At 43.4% G+C, this 24,649-nt stretch overlaps 1 protein-coding gene across 3 annotated transcripts in view; it reads left to right on the top strand.

Annotated features, from left to right (window-relative positions):
* The window catches only part of LYPLAL1 (lysophospholipase like 1), a 43,548-nt gene that overhangs the window by 5,244 nt on the left and 13,655 nt on the right, over positions 1-24,649 (top strand). Inside the window, exons 1-2 of one of the 3 annotated variants that reach the window (XM_090048782.1) lie at positions 4,677-4,858; positions 16,478-16,647. In XM_090048782.1, coding sequence (XP_089904908.1) covers positions 4,806-4,858; positions 16,478-16,647 — 223 coding nt within the window. In that variant the 5' untranslated portion in view covers positions 4,677-4,805. Of the gene's footprint in view, positions 1-4,676; positions 4,859-16,477; positions 16,648-24,649 lie in introns of those variants that run through there. The other 2 variants (XM_090048774.1, XM_090048764.1) reach the window with 2 other exon arrangements.

Here is a 24,649-nt window from a genome sequence, read left to right as displayed (position 1 = left end):
TAACCTCTTAAAAACCCCCAGGGTAGGAGCCTGCACCACTTCTCTTGGGAGTTTGTTCCAGATTCTAGCCACCCTGACCGTGAAGTAGCGCCTCTTGATATCTAGCCTAAATCTACCCTCTGCCAGCTTGTGACCGTTATTCCTGGTCACTTCTGGCAGTGCTTGGGGGAACAGGGACTCCCCCAATGCCTGCTAATCCCCCCTGACTAGTTTATAACAAGCCACTAGATCCCCCCTCAGCCTTCTCTTGTGGAGGCTGAACAGGTTCAGGTCCCATAGCCTCTCCTCGTAGGGCCTTCCCTGCTGTCCTCTGACCATGCGAGTGGCCCTCCTCTGGACCCTCTCCATGCTGTTGACATCCCTCTTGAAGTGTGGTGCCCAGAACTGGACGCAGTACTCCAACTGCGGCCTGACCAGTGCCGCATAGAGGGGGAGGATTACCTCTTTGGACCTGCTCGAGATGCATTTGATACTACATTTAACCAGATTTATCTTAAACTGGTTTCAGCCATTTTCAGATTGGTTTATGTGCATTGAACATCTGCTCTGTTACAGGTTTAAACCAGTTTCTGATCACTTAAATTGATTTATGTGTAATGTCTGTCCCTAGCCAAAGTGTGCTGTAGAAAGCATGAGTACAGCATGCAGTGAAATATACTACATTGTAATTAAAAAATCTGAATCAATAGTTTGTATTCTATAGTAAGCGTTTATTCTCTTCTAAAGCAAATTGAGATCATGCATGATTTGATTAAACGCTGTTTCATTTAGCAAAATCTTCTGTAGTGCTTTCCCCCCACCCCTTTCTGAAAGCAAAATACCTGTGCTGCATTTGTTTTTGTCTCACAAGTTGGAAGTACATTATGGGATATTGCTTTACAGCCCTGTGTTCCTGATAAGCACCATTAACTGACACAATGAAATAAAACAGATGCACTTAAGTACAGTAATGCTTGCCTCCATTTGGAGCAATATACAAACTAAGTTTGTAAAGATATGCTTTATTGATTGAAATATAAATAACAAAAAGCCCTTGCTGACTCAGTCAAAGGTAGTTTGGTGTTTAAATCCTGAAGCATGTTATACACTTCGTGCCATTGGTAATGGTTTCTTTCTCCTCTTTCCAAAGAAAAAAAAAAACAGAGCCCAACACTTCCAAATTGGAGTGACGACTGTTAGATTACTCCATTAATATAAGGCACCTAAGGATCTGGCCTGATTTTTCAAAGTAGTAAACACTAGCACCAATTCAGGTGCTTGGCACCTCTAAAAATAAGAATTTGGGTACCTTAAATATGGTCACCATGACCCCAGTCCTCCAGTTGATAGGATGCATTTGGACTTCTGTGTTTGCCTGGAACTCCAGTAACATCAGTGCAGTTCCATGGAGGTACAGCAATACACCAGCCCTGGCTGTAGCTTTTGACTCTAGGGATTAAAAGCAAGGAAAAACTTCAGAAGTAAAGCATGCCTATCAAGCCTGATATATACAAGGAGCGCTTTGCAGGCATACTGTCCCAGCAGTTTGCTTTTGACAAGGATACAGCTTCTATGCTTTTGCCAGTATAAGTTACATTGTATATGCTTGCCCTGAATGAAATAAGTTGTACCATATTAATTAAGGATAATACCTCTTTGCACTACTGACTGACATTGCTTTGTTGGCTAGAGTTTGTAAAGTTGATCTGCATATGTGTGTGTGTGTGGAATTTTTATGCCAGATACTGAAACAAATGAGTTGTATTTCTATCTACTGGAAGAACTGTCTGGTCTTAATGCTGTCCCTGACGCAATTACTTTGGAGCAACTAGAGATCACACTTGGGAAGAGTTCTTTAACTATTTTTATTCTGCTTAACTTTTAAAATATAAGGTCACTAAAGAACAATACAAGGCAAACATCTAGAGCAAAATAGTATGGCTGATAAAGAGAGTATATCAGTTTTATAGACTTTTTTTAAACTAGGCTGTAAGTGAGGGGGGAAAATGTCTATAGAATCCTGTAGGAAAAAATAAAGATGATGTGTTTTGTTTTTGTTACCATACTCTTCTGTAATGTACTTGCCCTAAAAATGTAAGTTTAGTACAGGCTGAAAGAGCTAGCTTACCCATCCTTTCAGTAGGTCTATAGTGGTGCTACTTTTTTAGTTTTACAAACCTTCTATTTGTGCTGGGAGAAAAGCTTTTCTCTTGGCACAAAAGCATACGGATATTCTAGGGCTTTTCTGTGGAAGAGAGATAAAATACTATCAAATGATAAAAGTCAGAACCATCACTATCAGTGGTTTTGTATGTATACTGCATATTTATTTTTGTATGTAGAGCTAACACAGTTTGTTTCAAACTAACAATATATGATTTAATGCATATATGCTATGATACAGCACACTTTTGTTTATTATTAATGTGAAGGACATGCATACATTTGAAATACTTAATTTTGTAAAATAAAGAATGTACAATGTTTATGATGGCCATAGAAAATTGGGAGATGGTGGAGGAAAAGAAAGATGTAACTGAGGTGAATTTGACAAATACTCATTTTTCAATCCTGTGCTTTTAGGTTTTTTTGTGATAGGAATAGTGTGCTTCATTTCTTTAACATACAGATGTTTTTCAGAATTTTAAGTTGTGTGTTTTGTTTTGTTTTGTTTTTGTTAGGGCTTATTTAATTTTTTAGCTTTATCTTTACAATTGAAGCCATGGTAGCCAGATTTTAATTGTCACATACAGTTGTACTAAAACTTTTCCCTCAAATAATGTTAATGCATATGCCCCCAAAAGAAACCCAAGTTTAATTGGTTGCCCTGGTAGCTGATGCAATCCTTAAAGCCAGGTCTGCACCAACAGTTTTAAAGGGAAAGGATTTCCTTTTTTTCACACCCTTCTTCATTTCGGTCAGCATGGCTGCAGCTTTAAATACTGCTTCAGCTGCTACCACTTCAACCTTAAACATTTGGTTTCTATTGAGTATCTAAATCAGGAGAACTAAATATCAGCCAGTTTACCCCCCCCTTCTAACAGAAAGCAGTAGTTTAAATTAGCACTGCAGCAGCTAACATGGTAACATTAAAACCATTTAGTCTCCACTGGTTTTAATAAATATACCTTCCTTTTATAGTCTTGTTCGAAAAATCTAGGTCAGAGATCCTGTGTGTTGTGTAGTACTTCCTCTGACAATGTGTCCCATTGAAAGTCAGAAAGTAAGCTATAAATAAAATTTGAGTTATTTTGTGGATCTTTTGGGCATCTATTTGCATATCTTTCCATAGCCAGTAGATCTATCTGCATGGGTTTTTTTCAAAATAATCTAAGCTTTCCTTGTCATAAGCATGTAGCTGCTAGCGACAGTTTAACACCGAGGTCTGGTATTCCAGGTATTTCACCTGGGTTCAGATCTCTGTTGTGTTCACAAGTGGAGGTGCATTTCATCTCAACATAGTCCCCATTTGGCCATATCGCAAAACCACCAGACAGTTTGGCACTGATTAGCTGTATTGGCAGTCTTTGTTCATGAGAGGCCTAAGATTGGAAAAGCAGCTGGGGCATTGCAGGTCAGTACTGAGATGGATTGGCAGAGCTGTGTGGGAGAGCTTGTGCTGTGCCTAGCCGTACTATGCCTGGCTCAAGCAAATGTTATTAATACCTCACTTCTGTGAGCCCAACCCTCATTCATAAATTTAAAACAAAACAGCCTATTTAGAAGTTGTATTTTGAAGAACTTGGAGGCTCTCTGATATTGTCACACTATTTCTCTTTATTGTGACCTTGTAAATGGACAGCATATTGTAGTTGACACTTTACCTAATATTGTAGCATGGTGAAAGCATGGTTGAAGAAAATTAATGTATTTTGTTATGTACCTGGTGCATTGGATGAGCTGGAGTCAGATGTATAGTGCTCATGTAAGGATAACTTACCCATACTGAATACCATGCATACAATAAAGGTATCAACACTGTTCTTAAAAATAAAAAGGGGGATTGTAGTAATGGTACGCTTGTGCTTCTCAGTCCTTTGACCATGTCCCGGCTGTCAGCCTCTTTCCTCCCCCTTTTCTGGCTCAGTATTCTCCCAAAGTAGAGGAACCCTGTTAATCTCCCCCTTAGGCATGTCTAGGAATTCTGCTGTCCCAGCATTGTATTGTTTGTGCTGCCTCAGATAGCAAGTTAAAGGGTTGCAAGGTATGTAATATTTTTGTTCCCCACCACCACCTTTATTTTAAAGACTTCATTTTTTTCTTCTTTCTCCCGTAAGTACGTGAGTTTTTCTCTTTGGGATTTCCCCAGTGAATCCAGCATTTCCCTGTTATCCGCTTTGCTACCATTTTTACAAAAGTCATGCTGCATGTCAGAGCATAGCTTGGAAGTGCCTGTAAGAGCTGTAGTTCCACTGAGTCTCTTCACTCAACAAAGACTTGGTGCGGCAGCAGCAGTCCATAACAGGACACTTGGGAGGAGGCAACCTGAGAAAAGGCCGTTTAGGGCCTTGCTGCACAGTAATTTTAGGTGTCTTCTGGAACTCTGAGCCCCTGGACTGGCTGCATGTTAACACCTTTAAAGTGGTTTAAAGAACTCCTTATTTATCATAAAGTTACACTATAAGATCTCTAATCTGCCTAATTTTTCTTCTGTTCCATTAAGATGTGGCCACTCCAGACAGTTATTCCACCCAAATTGAAGTCTTCCAGCATCACGGGGTGCAGTGGCCCCTCCTGAGTCAAGTTGAGCAGGAACACCAGGTGCCTCTGCCCTGCTGCATAGAGCTAGCACCACAGCCCTGGAGCTCGCTCAGCTCTCTAGGACCATGGCAAGAGGAGAGGGGTGCAGGGATCGGTGGCTGAGGTGTGGCAGCCCAAGGCAAGTTCCTGTTGACTCTATGCTTTGTTGGGCTCTGCAGGGTCCAACTGCTGGCTTTCCCCCTGTAGCTCAGCTGGCAGCAGCTGTGGTTGACAAACACCTGAAGCCCTGAAACCCAACCCCCCAAGCAGCTGGGTGGCCCCAGGCACAGAAGGCAGGGCTCAGTTCTGTCTGTCCGGGCTGGGGCTATGGAGTGGCTGCACCGTTCACAGCTGCCTCCCAAGCCCAGTGGGCTGGGAAGTCCTGTCCCTGTACCCCTCCCCACCCCCCAGGCATGTTTCCAGACTGCTGGGCCTGAGCAGAGCAAGCAAGCTCCAGGGATGCGGTGCTGGCTCTGCCCAGTGGGAGCAGCAGGTCTTGAGGGATGAGTACAGGGGCAGGACTTCATACCTCTGCAGGGCTTGGAAGGCAGCTGAGAGAGGTTTAGGCTCCCTGCCTGCTGCTGTGCTGAAGCTGCCAAGCTCAGCCCTGCTCCAGCTGCCAGGCCATGTATCCAAGTCCTGGGGACCCAATCTTTTTTTTTTTTTTCCTTCAGAGCTCATCCTGTTCACCACTGCTGGCCAGTTGCTGCCTGAGCTCCAAGGAGCCCAGTCCTTTTTGGAGCTCAGGCAACTCCCAGCCAGCCCAGGGTTGGGGGTAGAGGGGTGCAATACTGAGGTGGCGGGCTCCAGAGAAAAAAGGATTGGGGCCCTCAGAGCTCTAGCAGCGAGCTGGTCCTGCCCCTAGCTCCTAGTCCTGTCCCTGCTCACCAAACTTCTAGTGAGAAGTCACAGTTATGCAGGTAAAGGACAGTCAGGGATGAGTTCTTGCTCCAAGGTGTGACTGCTCCACTAAGCCAAACAACACTAAGCCTGTTAATATTTTTTCAGCTTACAGCATAAGGTATGACAAGGCCTTCATACACCTGGTAACTAATACCACAGTTGGGTAACATTTTTGAAGTTGGTTATTTTGTACACTGAGGTATTTCTTTCCCCCTTCACTTGAAACTAATACAGCAAAAACAGTACACAAAAAGCTGACTAGGACAGTTCTCTCAATTGCAGTAATATACAGTAGATACTCATTGATCCAGACCCCATTTATATGAACATGTGGATTGTACCAGCTCCCAATCTCATAACTGTCAAGGCAAAAAGAGGGGGAGGGGAATACCTGCATATGCACAGATTTTTTTGCAGTGATATTATCCTGTTTCTGAACTATTGCATATCAATGTTATTTTTAAATTCCTTTCTCTTTTGTGGTATTTTTGTTAGTGATATCTCCTATATCTGAAAATTTTATCTGTATGAACAGGGGATGGTCCCAAAGGGTTCAGATCAGCAAGGATCTACTGGTTATATCCTCTTCAGCAGTTAATTTACTCTATTTTTCCTCCTAATCTGTCAAAGGACACAATGGAGTAATTAGGAATTAAAACTGCTGACACCAAGAGTAGATGTTGGCCCACTAGCTCTCCTCACCTCTCTCCACAGACCATGTGATTTTTGTCAAAAATTCCAAATGCCCCAAGTGATAAAAATATTAATCCTTTGCTGAGGGCCTGTATGAGATCTGTTCATCAGACAACCCTAAGAATAAGGCTTGGTAGGTAGGTTGGTTTAATATCTGACTTCAGTGGCATGACACATCCACAAATCAGCTGGGAGTAATGCTAAGAGTCTCATTTTAAATTTACAAAAGGAAGAAAATACAAAGTCAGAGCTTACGATGTACTCTTGATACTGTCCTTAACTGACCACACGTTGGCCCATAAGAAAACTAATTACTAACAGTTTAGTATTCTTACAGAATATTGGTATGTTAAGAAGTCTTCTCACATGTACTGATAGCTAAACAATGCTTCTTAGACTAAATGAACCCTGTAGTTTTATAATACAACCTTCCTTTTTTTGAAAAGGAGACTGGACAGTCACTTTGTTGGGGTCATTTGACCCCAATTGTCCTTTTCTGCCTAGTGCAGGGGGACTGGACCCAATGATCTACAAGGTCCCTTCCAGCCCCTAACAATCTGTGAATCCGTTATTCTAATTAATTGCAGTAGATCTTCCAGTCATTAATAGCAAAATAACATAAAAGTGAGAGTTACAGCTTTTTTCTCCTTTCTTTTGTCTTGTGCAAGCTTTGGATTTGTTCATAGAATAAGGTTCCCTTCACTTCCCACCCTGACCTGCCACCACTGCCCCGCAGGAAAGTCATGTGACTACTTCTTTTGGTCCTTTCGGTTCTCACTTAAGTGTAAACATTCTGACCAGCCCAGGACAAGTATTTTGGATCTATATTGGTATGAAAGAACAGGTCCCATTGAGTTCTACAGAACGGCTTGCTTGACCGAAAGCTAATGGACAGACAGGTCCACCATTCAGAAGTGTTTGAAACTTGGATAAGTATATAGGGTGTCCTTTCTCAGCTTCTTGTTTAAGTATAGCTTTTAGTGCTATTTACTCAAACTTCTCCTGCTGCATATCTAATGCAATAACTAGTGGTGCAGTATTATTATACCACAAGACTGTGTTGCTAGCAGTCCATCTGTATCAAAATTTCTAAGAAAAGCCCCACTTCTGAGGGATTTATAAGTTTGGCATAAAATATATCCTGAACTAAAAATTGACCTGATCTTGATATAAGAGGACAGTGTATTGGGTTAAAATTTTAATCAGCTTGTCTCTGTGTTTCTTTAGTTTTTAGACAATGTATAAGCTAAGAGTCTGATATTGTAAAGCTTTATAAACATGAGCCTCTTTATTTGAGAACTAAAAATTCACAGGACTCGGCCTAGATAGTTTAAAAAGCTTAACAAGTGTGGCACCTGCTCCACAGGTTGCATATGGCCTATGGCACAGCTCTTTGAGCGCTCATGGGGCACTGGCCAGGTATCAGAGGACTGGAGAAGGGCCAGTGTGGTCCCCATTTACAAGAAGGGGAGAAAAGAGGACCCCGGCAATTATAGGCCAGTCAGTTTCACTTCAGTCCTTGGGAAGACCTTTGAGAAAATTATCATGGAGCACATCTGCAAGGGCCCAGCAGGGGAGGTAATGCTCACGGGCCACCAGCATGGGTTCATTGGGGGCAGGTCCTTCCTGACTAACTTGGTTTCTTTTTATGATCACGTCACAAAGTCCCTGGGTGAGGGTGTCAGGTTGAATGTAGTCTTCCTGGACTTTAGAAGGCCTTTGACATGGCTTCCCACCACATTCTCTTTAAAAAACTCGGTGACTGCAGCATTGATGCCTGCACAGTCAGATGGGTGGCAAATTGGCTAGATGGTTGCAGCCAGAGAGTGGTGGTGGACAGGTCATTTTCGACCTCGAGGGATGTGGGCAATGGAGTCCCCCAGGGCTCAGTCCTGGAGCCTGGATTGTTCAGCATATATGTCAGCAATCTGGATGTGGGTGTGGAATGCATGCTATCCAAATTTGCTGATGACACCAAGTTGTGGGGTGAGGTGGGCATGCTGGAGGGGAGGGACAGAATCCAGCTAGATCTAGACTAATTACAGAGGTGGGCGGATGAAAATAGGATGGAATTCAACACAGACAAGTGCAGGGTGCTGCATCTAGGGAGAAGGAACTAGCGACACACTGATAGGGTAGGGAACACCCTTCTTGTCAACATAGGGAACACCCTTCTTGTCAACATGGTGGCAGAAAGGGATCTTGGAGTCATTGTTGACTCCAGGATGAACATGAGCCGCTGGTGTGAGGAAGCGGTCAGTAAGGCCGTACCTTCTCGTGCATTTACAGATGCATAACAAGCAGGGAGGTGATCCTTCCCCTCTATGTGGCATTGGTCAGGCTGCAGTTGGAATACTGCACTTCAAAAGGGATTGAGAAGGTCCAGAGCAGGGCCACTCACATGGTCAAGGGGCAGTGGGGCAGGCCCTATGTAGAGAGGCTAAAGGGCCTGAACCTGAAAAGCCTCCACAAGAGAAGGCTGAGAGGGATCTGGTGGCTGTTTACAGACTCCCCAGGGGGGAACAGTGGGAATTGTGGGGAGGCTCTGTTCCCCCGGGCACCACCTGGGGTTACTAGGAATAATGGCCACAAATTGTTAGAGAGAAGGTTCAGGCTGGACATCAGGAGACATTACTGTACAGTTAGGGCTGCCAGGCTCTGGAATGGACTCCCAAGTGAGGTGGTGCTCTCTCCTACCTTTTGAGTCTTCAAGAGGAGGCTGGACAGATATTTGGCTGGGATGTGATCCTGGCACCTGTTGCCGCCTGGAGCAGGGAGTCAGACCTGATGATCTGTTTAGGTCCCTTCTGACTCTATAAGTACTATGATACTAGGGAAGAAAGTGTCCCACATGTAAAGGAGTCTCTCCTGTTATGATTCATACTTCTGGGGAGTGTGGAAAAAGCTGGAGAGTTACTCTCTTACTTTCACTTACACTTTCTGTGTTGTTATATACATCCCACCAATGTGGAGTCATGCATTTGCTATGGTATTCCTAAATTAAGGAAAGGGTTTCTAACTTGTACCTTTTCTGTTCCTTACCTCTGAATTAGACCCTTAATCTGTCACTAAAATGATTTTTGTATTTAACTAAAAATGATGAGCAACTAACTAGTGGTCAGACAGTCACAGGTTTCCATAATGTGTTTCTTTGTATAACCTCAGATTCCTAGTTTCATCTGTTCTATTGAGCATACCTATTTTGAAATTGATGTACAGAGTTCTTAAATAATTAGTTGCCTCATCAAGCCATTACAGACCAATAACAAACATAAAGTTTATTTTTATATAAGTTTTAATTAGTAATGTTCTTAAAGAGAAGTAGGGAAGATACAAGGGTTTTTTGTTTTTTTTTTTAAGTATTTTAAAGATTTTATGAGTGCCTGTGATGGGAAGATCACATGGGCGTTCACCATGCTGGCCCTCCCCTCTGTCTAGGACAGTTTGCCCAGTCTCATCTGCCATGACTTGTTGGGATAAACCTGATGTAATAACAGAGAGGCTGCCCATTTAATGTCCCAATGCCAGGGGGTATACACATGGCACCAGCTTTCACTTACTGTGTCCTGTGCCTCTCAGATGGCATCCAAAGTTGTAATAGGTCCAGCCAGAGGCCAGGCCAAACTCTGCCCCTTGCTAGGCTTCTCACAGTCTACTCATACATTCCGCCCTCTCTCCCAGGGCCTCATATACTCTGCCTTGCTCCATGAGTGACCTTATTTGGGCCATCAGGCTTGCCTACTTATATTCCAGGTGATCCCACACAGCCCTTCAGGTGCCATGTGCACCCTATTCTATGTGGGGATGGTCATTATGCCTAACACTAGGTTGACTTTAGCCACTACCCCTCTCCAGGCAGTTGGCTTTTTTGGGGCTGGCCCATATGCAGCCCTTCAGGTCCACCTGCATGTTGCAGTGCAGTCCTTTGCAAGCCCTACCCTACACCCATTACACAAAGTGCTTCAGGCCCGCCTCAGCAAACCCTACTCTGTGCAGACCTCTCTACTTATTCCTGCCCCTCGCTGGGGCCAGCTCTATACCCCCTTTGTGGGGTTTGGGGTCTTACACCCCCAGGGGCTCAGGTGCCTCTCTCTAGGCATGCCTGGCCCCACTGTCTGTTCTATGACCACTGGGTAGTGGAGCTGGGGTTATAAGGCACCCCTACCCACCTTTCACTGGGGAGGCAACTAGCCTGGCATTTCTGGGAAGCTACCCTGCTACAGGCAGCTCCACCAGGCCATTCTTCCCTATCAGGGTGCGGTTTCAAGTCATATGCAAGACAGGGAGCCTCCTGCCATCCCTATAGCTCCTGCCTCCAAGATGTTCCTGAGCAACTGCTCAGCTGGATGGTGCCTTTCCAGCTGCCAGCAGCAGACTGCTAGCTCATCCCTGAGGGCCTGAGCTAAAATGGAGTCTGCTCAGCCCTCTTTTCCAATCACCTACCTCTCCTGTGGTCATGTGACCCCCCCGTTAGGGCTGGCCTGCAGTTGCTGGATGTCTTGCTGCCTGCTCTGGCCCTTAAAGTGCTCAGCTAACATAAGCTGAGCACTATTTGATCTCATGTCTTTAAGTCTTTACAGTTAATTCAACTTTTATATCATCACACTTCAAATGCAGAGGATTTTTTTTCGGAGGAGTAAGGAGAAAAGGAGGTGAAGATAACTAGTTGTTTTTTTTTTTACCAAACTAGTTTTTGGCTTGGATTATCTGGAATAGGGTGTTTTTTGTCCTATGGTTCTGAATCTCTAGTGAGCAGTGAAGTAATTAATGCAAATTAAATGTAAAAAAATCAAGGCAAAAATATATATTGATTTTAAAACACAGTTCTGTGGTAGACCCAAGGTGTACATTCAGAGTTTCAAAAGCACATACTATAGGGAATTGGGGCCTCTTTTTAATGGCATTTTTAAAAAGCACGCATCCGCAAATCAGCTGGGAATAATGCTAAGAGTCTCATTTAAACTACAAAAGGAAGAAAATACAAAGTCAGAGCAGACAATGTACTCTTGATAATATTGTCCTTAACTGACCACACGGAGCTTGTCAGCTTGGACCTGTTTTACTTCAGTCTCAGAGCTGTGGTGTCAGGCACAGACCAGACCATGTCAGAATGAATTTTCAGCTCTGTATTTCCTTGCTTTTGTATGTTTTAGTCCAACCCCTCATGTCACTATCATAGGGAGCCATTTTCTTTGTGGTTTAATTGTATGAACGAATTTTGTGCTATATTCTTGGAACTGTACAGAGGGTTCCATGCCAAACATATTTGTTTACCATGGTAATGTCTGACTTGTATTATACCAGCTAATAAAGGGATTTATTTAAGGAACAAGGTAAATGACTAAAACAGATGTGCCAGTTGGGTGAACTGTTAAAAGGAATCTTAGTTTTCAGCATTCTGTAAAAGTTATTTTTAATGTATTTCTGAGAAATTAAATTTAGTTGTGAAGATATTTTTGTGACAACTCAGCCTATGAGCCTGTTCTGTACTCTTTAAACACGGTAAACCTCTCCTCTGTTTCAGTGCAGATTTATAAGGGCCTTAATATACAGCCTTTATTCCCCTGTTAATAATTTTTATATTATCATGAATGTTGTCTTCTCTCTAAATCTTTATTTTTAAGTTGCTCATTCAGTCATAGTAAATTTGTGTAATAAGTTAATAACATCTGAATTCACATCACAAAATCTGGCTGTATACTTGTCACATTACTTAACAATTAGTTTTCCACTGTATCAAGTCTGGGGGAGGAAGGGAATAGAATAGTTTACACATACATAACTGGTTTCCTACAGTTGTTAACATTTCTGTTGATGACATAATATAAATTGGTACTCTGACACAAGGAAGCATCTCAAGGAATATAATAAATATTCAGTCTAAGTGTAATCCTATTCTACTTTGCTTGAGTCCTTGAAAATTTTTGTGTCCATTCTTGTAACAGACCATAATTTTAACCTTAAAACTTAAGTCGCAAACAGCAGTCCAGAGGAGGAGGACCCAAATCATGAACATTTTTTTCAGGTACTTGAATAAGGTGGGATAAGATTGTATTGAGGTGCCATAGGGTCTTGTTGCATGATATACTTAGCACATGTTATTTGCACTTAAAATGCTGGCTTCCAAGCATTCAAGCAGTAAAAAGCATGATAAGTGCTGTTGTAACATAGCAAAGTTAAGACTTGCCTGGTGAGGAGCATCTCCAAATCTTATTACCTGACATGATGAGCTAACGCCCACCTGTTCCATGGAAGTAATACAATCAGGAGACTCCAGCGTGTGCCAAGGCTGGGACAAATAAGCAGCTGATTGCTGGTCCCAGCTCCCGCAGTGCAGCACTACCATATTTTCAGGCATATAGCCCACACCAATGTATAACCTGCGGAAAATTGTATTTTTGTAAAATACCGTATTTTTCGGACCATAAGATGCACCTGACCATAAGACGCACCCAGTTTTTATGGCAGGAGAGACTGTGTGCCAGTGGCCGGCCATTTTTATTGCCGGCTCCCGGCGTAAACAAGCGGCGGATGTCCCGCTTGGGCTCTGCCGCCTCTGCGGGCAAGCTCCGCCCCGTCTCCCCGGGACACGGCATAAACAAGTGGCGGGTGTCCCGCTCGGGCTCCACCGCCTCCGCGGGCAAGCTCCGCCCCGTCTCCCCGGGACACACACCTTCGGACCATAAGACGCACCCTCGTTTTCCCCCCACTTTTGGGGGGGAAAAAGTGCGTCTTATGGTCCGAAAAATACGGTAGTCCATGTATAGACTGCACCCGTGTATTCCCCACACCTGATAGTGCGGGCTCTGCTGGGCATGGCCGCTGGAGTTAATTGGTGCTAGTTGCTGCAGGAGAGGGGAGGGATGAGGAGTTGTGAGCCCTGCTCCCCACTGCTGCCAGCTCTGCTCAAGCACGGGCTCTGCTGGGCATGGCTGCCAGAGCTGGGGCTGGAGCCAGCTAAAAGTGGTGCAGGGGAGGGATGGGAGGTGCAAGTGGGGGGGTTAGTGGAGGCAGCCTTGCTCCCTTCCACCAATGCCAGCCATGCTCAATCCCGCCAGGGCTCGCTGCCACCATGACATCAGCCCACGAGCAGGGATGGGCTATGCTGTTCTAAAGACTCTGCATAGCCGACACCCATCCATCAACTTTGTAAAAACGTGTATAGCCCGTGGGCTATATGCATGAAAATATGGTAGTTTTCAAGGGTTCCAGGGCTTAGGATGCGTTTTCTTTAGATCATAGTGAGCAAGTTGTTGTGCAACTTCTCAGAAATCTGTCTAACTCATAGTGATGCTTACAACAATTGAAATAAAACATGTCCTAAGTGTAACATGGGGCAAGGCTCTGTGTCAGTCAGGTGCCTAATAGGAAATAGGATCTGGTTCTTTGCATCTCTCTAGCATATTCTATTACAGGACCACAATGCAATTTTTTGAAACATCTGCTAATGTAACTTGCTCAGTGAGATCGGTAAATAGTATTATCTTGACTCCAGAGATTGGGTAGTCAAGGAGTAGAAAGGCCTTATGAATTGCTTTGGTCATCCAGATACTCTGAAGCAAAACTGGGAGTATAGAATCCTGTTCTCCTGCTACCTATACAAAAGGCCATCATTTCTGGTTAGTTTCAGAATGTAATTGGCAAGCAAGGGGGTACCACAGTGATTCTCAGTGAGGACGCCAAAAAGAGGGTATGCCTTGAGATCCTTTCAAGGGTACCACCGTGTGTCATGCAGTGTTAACACTGTTAGGTGTACAGATATGATTCATGAGATAAACCTAGAGGTTTCAAATGCATATTTGTACTGTTAAAAACATTCTGACGTATTGTATACTTTTTGAGTACTTTGCAGCAAAAACAAATCCTTTGTTGCTTTTCTGTAGTCAATAAATGAGCAAAAATTAAGAGCTGGAGTTTTCTGAGGAGTGCCTTGAGTCTAAAAAAGGCTTAGAATCACTGGGTTACAAAACCAAAGGGGAAACATTTCAATTTGGGAAAGACTGCTATGTTTATAAGCAGTGTAGAAAAAATGTGGTTAAAATCTGAGGCATTATTTTTCATATTTGTTAGTTTCTTTTGCATTTATGAAAATCTCTTATGCTTCTAAATCGTATGTGTATATTAATGAAATTCATTTTCTATACTGTTCCATGTAAATACTGGGCAAGCCTGTTACAGGAGGACACTTTAACATGTATTCTAATAGTCAATTTAAATTACCTGTATAGAGGAATCCATTAGTACTAAGGACTGAATTCTTTTTGTGGTCATTCCATTGCTAGCAGCAGTGCTTACCTTGATCTTCACTGCAAAGGTGTTTCAGAAAGGGTTAAAACCCATTACTTGAATATTGTCGATCTCAGGACTTTTTACTTTTGTCCATCATTGTATAGTGTCTGAGAATTTTTTCAATGTCTCTAGCGGACTTGGTGAAGTTTCTGGTACTTCTTTTTATTCGTGTTTAAAAACCGTGCTTTAGGGTAGAGCATTTTTATATCCATAGATTTTATTAATTTACTTTTTTAACTTAGTAAGGTAGCTAGAGGTTCTATTAACAGTATTCTTTATTCTCAAATATATTCTGTATTTCTGCTGAAATTCCTTCAGTTTTTAAACAATTACAATTTCTTCATTTGCTAAGAAAAGGATCGCTAATAGTTGCAGGTTTTCAGTGCACCCTTTATTTTCATTTAAACAAATCAAAGGCGGTGGAACTCCAAACATGTGCTTCAGATTGAATATGTTCCCTCCTGAATAAAGCTGGATTTAAACATGTGCTATCCTGAATCAGTGCCCAGATCTAGCTTGCATTCATATATTATATTCCCTTTCTTTCTTTTTTTGTATTTATATGGTATGTAGCCTGATGGGGCCTCTGTCAATGACTGACTCATATGTACTGCAGTAAAATAATAATAATAATGTATTGCCTGTTGTATGTTCTTTCAGGTTTAGAAATAGGTCCTTCTAGTCCACATATGTGAAGCCTCATTGGTTCTTTCATTTAGAATAATTGGAGTATTTAGTGGCTTTCTTGTTCTCATTTGGTTGCATTTTATTTAATCCTAGTAGTGAAAATATCCAGATAAAGCACAGAAGGTTACATTTTCATTTTTAGTGGGTTCCCATCCAGACAAATTTATCAAAGGCTGTCTATTTGTAGGCAACTATTGTAATCTGATCCTAGCTCTTCTGAGCTTAAGTTTAGAGTGAAAAATGTGCCCCCTGATTAAATATACCAATTAAGGATTTTAGGGGTCTTGGTTTTGACCCACTTGAGATGGATCGCTGACCTCAAAGCAGTATGTTTGGTATTGAATTGTGGAACCATTACAAGACAATTAAATAATTTTTCTAAGGATTTTTAGGAATCCTCCTCCTCCAGTTTCCCCCTCGCCTTCCTCCCAAAAAAATTTCTCTTGAACTGAACCTTTCTTAATTATTTGAGTTTGAAGGTATGTAGTTGTGATGCTGATCTAACAATATGGTCTGACAAAGAAAAGTGTAATTACCCATCTCATTTATCCTGTGCTGAGCAGACAAGTAGAGCAGTATTTGTTTCAACCTTACTTAAATGTTACCTGGCTTATTAAGATGGATTTATCTGTGTTTGTTTTAAAAAAAAAACTCACAAATTTTGAAATTTCCATAGATCCCTACAAGATTTAAATATCCAGTGACTTCATTGTCAATGAGAACTGTACTATGCGTCCTATAGAGGCTTTGAAAAATCTTATCCTTCATTAATGCTTATTTAAGTACAGTACTGCACAAGTCATGCAGATAGCTGATGCGAAGGTCTTGCAAGATATGGGCACACATCTGAAAACATCTGTGTGTACCAACCTTTTTCCTTATTATTTTTCAAATAAATATTGCAGATCTATTAGCAGCATCAGGCCAATTCACTGGACTAATTGGAGCTCACGTTTGTGTTTTAAACAGTTTTAGAAATTGCCTCCATGCCCCTTAAAATTATTCATTGTCACACACAGGGAGGTTATGCACAACTAGAACTATGCTTCACTTACTCAGATTAAGAATGGAAAGGAAATGAATTACTTCCTTCTCTTTCAGTTGCACAAAAAAGTCTGTTGTTTACTGTGGTTATATTGAATGCCTTTGTTATGTGTGTTTAATTGAACCCCTTTTATCTTTCCAGACCATATACACCTATGAAAGGGGCCCTCTCTACTGTGTGGTTTGACAGATATAAGATCTCAAATGATTGTCCGGAGCACATTGAAACCATTGACTCAATGTGTAAGTTGCTTACTGAGTTGATTAATGAGGAGATTAAAAACGGCATCCGAAAGGATAGGATACTCGTAGGTGAGTGTTTGTAAATCTTAAAACTCAAAAACATAAGAGATCATCACACTTGGGTTTCATACACTGGATCTTGCAAGTTAATGTGCAGCTCTTGTAGCTGCTGAGTTGCCCCTGCTCTTATTGATCTTCATTGTTTGTTGCAAGGACTTAGTATCTTGCAGTGCCTCATCCATACTGCCCCCAATTCTCCCCTTACCCCCTTAAAGCTGCCTTGAATAGAGTGAGGTTGAGTTGGGTATAAACATATGCAGAATTTGACTTCCTGTATACACAGTGAATGTAGCCTAAAAGCCTTTTCTATTGTTGTTGTTGCTTAGAATGGTTCATTATAATTGGCTCAAACCCACTTAGCAATGATTAACCCATATTTGCTTGACTATTTGTATCTGGCCACTTTATATATTACGTATGGCTTGAAATGGAAATCTTGAGTTCTCTCAGAGTTACTGCAGCTTTTGTATTTAATCATTGTATGTGGGACCCAAGTATCATGGAATCATAGAAAATGGGGTTGGAAAGGACCTCAGGAGGTCATCTAGTCTAGCCCCCTTGTCAAAGCAGGACCATCTCCACTAGATCATCCGAGGCGAGACTTTTGTCTAGCCTGGTCTTAAAAACCTCCAACAATGGAGATTCTACAACTACTCTGGGTAACCTATTCCAGTGCTTTACTACCCCCCACCAGTGAGAGAGTTTTCTTTCATAGCTAACATACACTTCCCTTGCTGCAACTTGTGACAAGTGTTCTTTGGTCTGTCATCTGCCACTGCTGAGAACAGTCTAACTCTATCCTCTTTTGAACCCCACTTCAAGTAGTTGAAGGCTGCTATTAAGTCCCCTCTTAGTCTTCTCTTCTCTAGACTAAATAGCCCAGTTTCCTCAGCCTCTCCTGAGTTACATGCCCCCACCCTCTCACCATTTTCACTGCACTCCTCTGGACTCTCCACTTTGTTCACATCTTTTTTGTAGTGAGGTGCCCAAAACTGGACACAGTACTCCAGATGTGGCACTTCCCTTGATCTGCTGGCAGCACTCCTATTAATGGAGCCCAGTATGCCATTAGTCTTCTTCACAACAAGTGCACACTTTTTGGCTCATATTCAGTTTATTGTCAACTGTAACCCTCAAGTCCTTTGCTGCAGAGCTGCTGCTTAGCCAGTCAGTCCTCAGCCTGTCTCTCTGTCCCTAGCTTGCATGGGATTGTTCTATCCCAAGTGCGGAACTGTACTTCTTATTGAACCTCATGAGAGATGTTTTGGTCCAGTCCTCCAATTTGCCAATATCTCTCTGAATCCTAGCACTACCCTCCAAACATATCTAGTATTCCCCCTAGTTTGGTGTCATCTGCAAACTTGCTGAGGGTACACTCTATCTCATCTTCCAGGTTGTTAATGAAGATATTGAACAAAACCAGCCCCAGGACTGACACTTGGGGCACTCCACTTGAGATAAGCTGCCAACTAGACATCAGGCCATTGGTTACTAGTCTTTGAGCCCAACAATCCTGCCAGTTTTCTATCCACCTTGCAGTCCATTCACCCAAGCTAGACTTTCTTAGCTTGCTTGCCAGAATGTTGTGGGAGACGGTATCAAAAGGCTTGCTTCAGTCAAGGTATATCACATCCACTGCTCTCCCTGCATCAGGAGGGAATCGGGTGGTGAACTGGCAGTGAATTTGTGAGTTTTAGGCTACAAGAAGGGCTGTGGGGGTTGTTTTTTGAAAAGGGATTTGAAAAAGACACAGTCACAGTAACAGGTGTGGCGTGTAGTCTTCCCCAGATTTCCTGCGAGCGGTGCAGTTGCAGAAAATTGAAAGGTCACAGTGACCCAGAGTAACAATACATTGGGGCATTTGCCTATGAAGAAAGAACTGAGTGGAATGGAGAGATTAGATAACTAAACTAGTGAAGGATTATGAAAGATGCAGTGAAGGAGATATGGGCATTTTGGATAGGGTGGCATATAAATCTAATAAATATGCCCCAGATTTTGATAAACTAAATGTATCAGACAAACTGGATGGATGGATAGGTATTAATTGAAGATGTGGTGAAATTCAGATTGTTGGAACTCAGATGTCAGGGGATCAGAGAAACATTTTGTTTTTGAAGACAGGGTTGAGGGAGTGTCCATTTTTGTCTGGGAGTTGATTTGTTGTGAAGGGTAGATTAGGGTGATGGGATGGAAGGCTGGGAGATCAGGTGGAAATTTCAACATGAAGAAGGCTAGAAATGGTTAGGAGAGGGATGGCTACATGTTGGGCAGGAAGTTTGGTGTTTGCTGACAGGTGCTTGGAATGGGAAGAACAGTCTCTTGGAGCATTGCTAAAAGGAGGATGAGTGGGAAGCTAGCAGAAGTAAGAGCACGCTCTCTAGGAATGCAGATTCCACCAGGGCTTTCTGGAAGTTGACTTTACTTTCTTTCCACGAGCTTGGGACTTGTGAGTACAGGGGATTCAGTTATTCCAAAAGAATTGCATTGTGCCCTACTCATTTCAACATCATACCTATCTAATGATGGCTGTTCGAAGGTCACTATTGTTAACCATTTTATTGCTGATCACTTTAGAAAAAGCATCCAGCTGCTCTGTGGTAAGAGAATTACCTACTCCTACTCCTTACCTATCACACTTCACCATAAATCAGAATATTAGCGTCCTTGATGTTATCTGTTTTCCAAAGCATGTTGAAAATAACTTGGTTTTCTTGATAGAATTCAGCTTGATACACCTCAGTCCATCACTACTACTTCTTTGGGAAGTCTATGAACATATAGATGGCAGTAAGCATTCCCAGTACCCATCCTTATGGCTTAATAAAACAAACTTGTTCCCTAGGAATGTAAAGGAACCGTATAAGTTAATGAGCTTTTTCTAGTTCAAAAGAGTATCATCAAGTAATACTTTCATAATGGAAAAAAAAAGGAATCAATTATTGTGTAAAAAAATACCATCTAGATCTGGAAAAAAATAAGTCATTTTCTTGCCAGATGTTCTTGTTGGCTTGCTTTCTTATTGGTCTTACAGGCTAAAAAAAATGTTTAAAATAATTCCTGTCGGGGTGGGGACTGATTTTAAGGGATAAAAAAGCATGATCATGCAAGTCAAATTTTGGTACTGCCTGCCTCCCTCAGTAACACATGATTAAAAGTCAGTATATTTTGGCAGTACATTTGGATGCTTATAACAATTGAGAAATTCAGCAATTCTTAGTATATTCAAAGACTGTTCAAATCTTAGAATATTTAGAACCTATATATATAAAGGGCTTAGTCTGTCTGTCTGTCTGTCTGTCCATAACACTCTTGGGAGGGTGTAGCTCCCAGCAGGCATAGCTCCAGTCAGTGCTGTGCACAAAGCAAATTGCCTGTCAAGAGTGACGGTGGGGCTGTAGCAATACCATGATGGCGGGGACAGAGGAAACAGAGCTGGCAGGGGTGGGGTGGATAGTGATGCTGGGGATGGAGCGCCACCGTGACAACGGGAACGGAGTGGGAGGCCAAGGCCAGCACTGCTGGCCTCGCTTCCCACCTCTGCCCAGCCCTGCTCCTTGGAGGCGGCCACGGCGCAGGGTGGTGGCAGCGCAGCACTGCCCCCTCCCCCCCACCATCATGGCAGCACTTTGTCTCTGCCACTTAGTAGAAACATGAAATCACTCTAGTTATATGAGATCTCCAAACATGTTTAAGATCAACATTTTTAAGCCTTGGATTTCAAAAGATCCTAATGGAAATACTGTTTTTTAAAGCTTTCTCTAATGTTCACGTCTGTTGTTTTGGATATTTTAATAAAGGCTGGCTTTTTTTTTTCCCTTCAGATTTACTGCTGCTTTCATAGTTTTACAGGTCACTTTTTGTACACCAGAGAAATGCTGATCCAAGCATGTTGGTCTTTGCCACCTGTAGTCACTTGTATAAGCAGCCAGTGAAAATAAACTTTCAATAACAGTCCTGTAGACTTGACCATGTGCCAAAAACCACACACATGATTCCTGACCCCTTGTACTATAACAATAACACAAGGCACACAACCACTTTTGTTTATTGCTAGTCTTCTTACATAGCTACCGAACCATGGTGGAAGTAACATGAAAGCACTGCATTTCTTGTGCTTATTGGCATATTCATCTCTCTCAGTATGTGTGGAGATAGGATGAGGAAGAAATATCTTGGCATTTGACCTTCCAGAAAAGGAAGGTATTATAAATACTGGAACATGAAAAATCAACAATAAATCATTTAACCATGCCGGACAAACTGCTTCACCTACAGCCATGGTATTTTGCCTCTGGCCGCCAAGATTTTGCTGTCCTTTCTCTAATCTTGAATATTCTGTATGTGTTAGAAAGGTGAAATTTATTTTTTTTTTTACAGAAGGAAATTTACTACTGAACTCTCAAGGGATAAATTCAGGGTTTTAAGTTGCTGCACAGGATTTTTCTTTGTGGAGCACCCATCATGTGGCATCATGGTTTATTCAATTTATTCATGAGAAATGTGTGCCTTACATCAGTTCCATTAGTCTTTTCCCATAGTTGCAGTGAAATGTTGATATAGGTTTAGAGGCTTTTCAACCCAGTCTTATTTAAATAATCCTTTACTTTAACTTTAGGGCAAGGGAGGTTTTTGTGTATTTACATAGGTAAATTCTCCTACCGATTCAATTTTTCCTCCTTCCAACTGAATTTTCCTGCTGCATTCATAAATCATCCAACAGGAGTGGAAATGGCTACTAATTTCTATTTGAAGAGAAACTCATACACTTGTTCACTTTAGAAGTGGAAAAAGTAATTTTGGTTCTCCTTAAATTGTGATGCAACATTATTTGTATACTTATCTTTTGTTGTTAAGAATATTAGCTTTAAAACAAGCAGAAATAATTGCTTACAGTTGGTTTATTTCCTGTTTCTTTTGATTTCAAATTAGTAGTTATTTCAATAAACGCTTACAATTATTTACTTTTATTTGAATGTTATCAAGGGATCATAGATTTAGGTGAAGATAATCTCTACTATTGTAGATTTTATGAAAGACCTTGGTTCCCCCACATGGAAGAGAGGTGAAAATAAATTTTATCAGGGATATATATTTTTAAATCTGCTCTCTCATAAAGCTTGCCTTGGGAAAATTGTTTGGTTATTCAACATTCCCATGAGAAAAATCCTTGGGTGTTCTCAGGCAGTTGCTGTGTGTTAGGCCAGGCCTATGCTGATAGTCTGTCCAAGTAATGTAGACTTGAAGGTGATTTTATTTGTCTCCATCCCAAAGCCTTGGTGCAGTTATAAACTATTTGTGCTGGCATAGTTTGTGTTCTTTGAGGAACAGGCAAACTACAGCAAAAAGGGTCTGTTTTTTGTTCACATGAGCTACCTGTACCCTAAGAAGTGTATCAATATAGCTCAGGGGTGGGCAAAATACAGCTTGTGGGACGGATCTGGCCTGCAAGGCCATTCTGTCCAGCACGGAGCCCCTAAAAATGTAAAAAACTAATATTTATCTGCCCTTGGTTCCTCATAGATTCATAGAAGTAGGGTCAGGGAGGACCTGGGCAGATCATTCCTGGTTGGACTAGATGAATACAGGACTCTCGTGACCCCTACTAAGTTTAAGCTTAAATGACCCCAACTAGGTAGTTATCAAGCCTCCTTTTAAAGACCCCTAAGGTAGGAGCCAGCACCACTTCCCTTGGAAGCTGGTTCCAGATCCTGGCCACCCTGACTGTGAAGTAGTGCCTCCTGATGTCTAGCCTGAATCTACTCTCAAACAACTTGTGGCTGTTGTTCCTTGTTACTCGGAGAAGTGTTCGGGGAGACCAGGGTCTTGCCCAATCCCCTCTGGTCCCCCCGGTAAGTTTATAGAAGGCCACTAAATCCCTTCTCAGCCTTCTCTTGTGAAGGCTGAACAGGTTCAGGTCCCTGAGCCTCTCCTCGTAGGGCCTGCCCTGCTGGCCGCTGATCATGAGACAGGACCCAAGGGCAGTAGGACACAGGGGAACCCGGCGGCCTCCCACAATAACAGGGCCTGCCCAGCCCCGCCCCCTGAGCTGGAATCCCCAGCTGGGGCTTCTGGCCTGGGACCACAGGGCTGCCCCACGCCGGAACTTCCAGTAAGGGTGGGGGAGAGCCCGGGCAAGAAAGGAGCATGGGTGGGGCGGAGCAGCCCCTCCTCACCGATTCCACGGCTGGCACGCTGCAGCCACTCTCAGCCCACACCAAGCAGCTTCAGAAGGGAACGTCAGCCACAGGGCTGGGGAGGAGCTGCTTTTCCCCCCTCCCCGCTGCTCAGCTTTTCCCTGGGCTCCTTCCCGGCGCAGAGGAAAGCAGCCCCTCCCCTGCCCTGTGGCCAGCGCTTCCTGCTGCAACTGCTCACAGCCTGCGCAAGGCTGTCCAGAGCAGGAACAGGCTGCAGTGTGACATACCAGGCATGGGGCAGGGAGGGGCCGCTTTCTCCCTCCGCATGCTCAGCACCACCTTGTAACCTGTCCCCACTGCCAGCCTGGGCCCCGCTCCGGCTCCAGCCTCACCTGTCAGGGCTGTGCATGGCGACAGCAGCTGCAACTCCCCTGCTTGCCATGCCAGGCAGTGTTTGCCACCACTGCCTCTGGGCTGCCCAGTGCACGAGCTCCGGGTGGGCAGCAGCAGCCAACACTGCCCGGCATGGCAAGTGGGGTGGGCCGCAGCTGCTGCTCCCGATGGGCAAGCCTGGAGCCAGCACAGGGCCAAGGCTGGCAGCAGGTAGGGTTACAAGCTGGTACTGAGCAGGGGGAAAAGCAGCTCCTCCCCTGCCCAGTGGCCAGCGCCCTGCACTGTAGCTGCTTGCAGCACGCATGGGGCTGCATGTGCCTTCTCCAGACAGCCCCGTGTGGGCTGCGAGCGCCTGCCGCAGGGAGCTCTGGCCATGGGGTGAGCAAGGGGCCATTTTTCCCCGCACTGAGCACCAGCTTCTTCCCTGCCAGTGAACAGGGGGTCAGGGCTATGCGCCCTGTACCGTGGGGCTGGGGGACACTGGATGTGAGTGGGCGGGGAGCCAGTGGGAGCATGGGGCCTGCACTGGTGTCCCAGGGCCAGTGCTGGTGAGACCCAGAGCAGGGTGGCAGGAGCGCGGGGTCCCAGCTGGCAGGGGCTCTATAGAGCTGGACAGCTCCCTCCTCTCCCTGCTGGTGCAGCCCAACCCAGTTCCACAGACCCCTGCCAGCCTGCACCCCGCTTTGGGGACCACCAGTGCTGGCCCTGGAACATTGGTCCCAAGATGATGACCAGGGGGCAGGGCACCTGTCAAGGGGCAGGGCTACGCATGCGGCCCCCGACAGCCTGCCAAAACTGGGTAAGCATCCCTCTGCCCGAAATAATTGCCCGTCCCTGGTCTAGCTAATGCCAGCAAACTTGTCTTAGTGTAGGCTAGTCCTTACATTCCGTTTAACCAAATTTATAAGTTTGGACAGCTGATCAGTGAAAGCAGATCCTTACCTTGCTATGGAGCCTCACTGAAATAAATAGATACAGAGGTCTGTGAATGTCTTACAGGAATGGTCATCTATATTTTTCAGGTATCTGACAGATCGCCGAATTACCTCAGAGCAGGACACTCATCCTCAAAAATGTTACAAAAACGTATTAAATCCTGACTGTTATAAGGATGATGTCTAGGTAATAGCTGGATTGATGTTTCTGGCTTGATTCAATCAATAGGCTTTCCTGCCGGGGTTTTTAAAAATGATACTACTTTACAAAAAATGTTTTTAATGTCAAGAGAAAATGTGGCAAAACTTCTGAGTTCCCCTGTGAAATAATACATGTGACAAAACCCATCACTTTTAAAATAAAAATTCAGAACTCATGCCACTTAGCTGTTCCTGAATTGATGTCATATAGCCTCAGTGTTTTATCTGGAGAGAAACCTGGACAGCAAATTTATTCATGTTCCAGATTGTAAGAAGAGAGAGTGGCTGGTTACTAAAAGGAAGTTGCTTTTATTCTTGAAGATATTAAGAAATTACTGAACAGCA

The sequence above is a fragment of the Crocodylus siamensis genome, chromosome 1, assembly GCF_052110815.1.
Source record: "Crocodylus siamensis isolate JL-2025a chromosome 1, ASM5211081v1, whole genome shotgun sequence".
Lineage (NCBI taxonomy): Eukaryota > Metazoa > Chordata > Crocodylia > Crocodylidae > Crocodylus > Crocodylus siamensis.
Note: the sequence above shows the minus strand (reverse complement) of the source record. Positions and strands in the feature narration are given on the sequence as shown.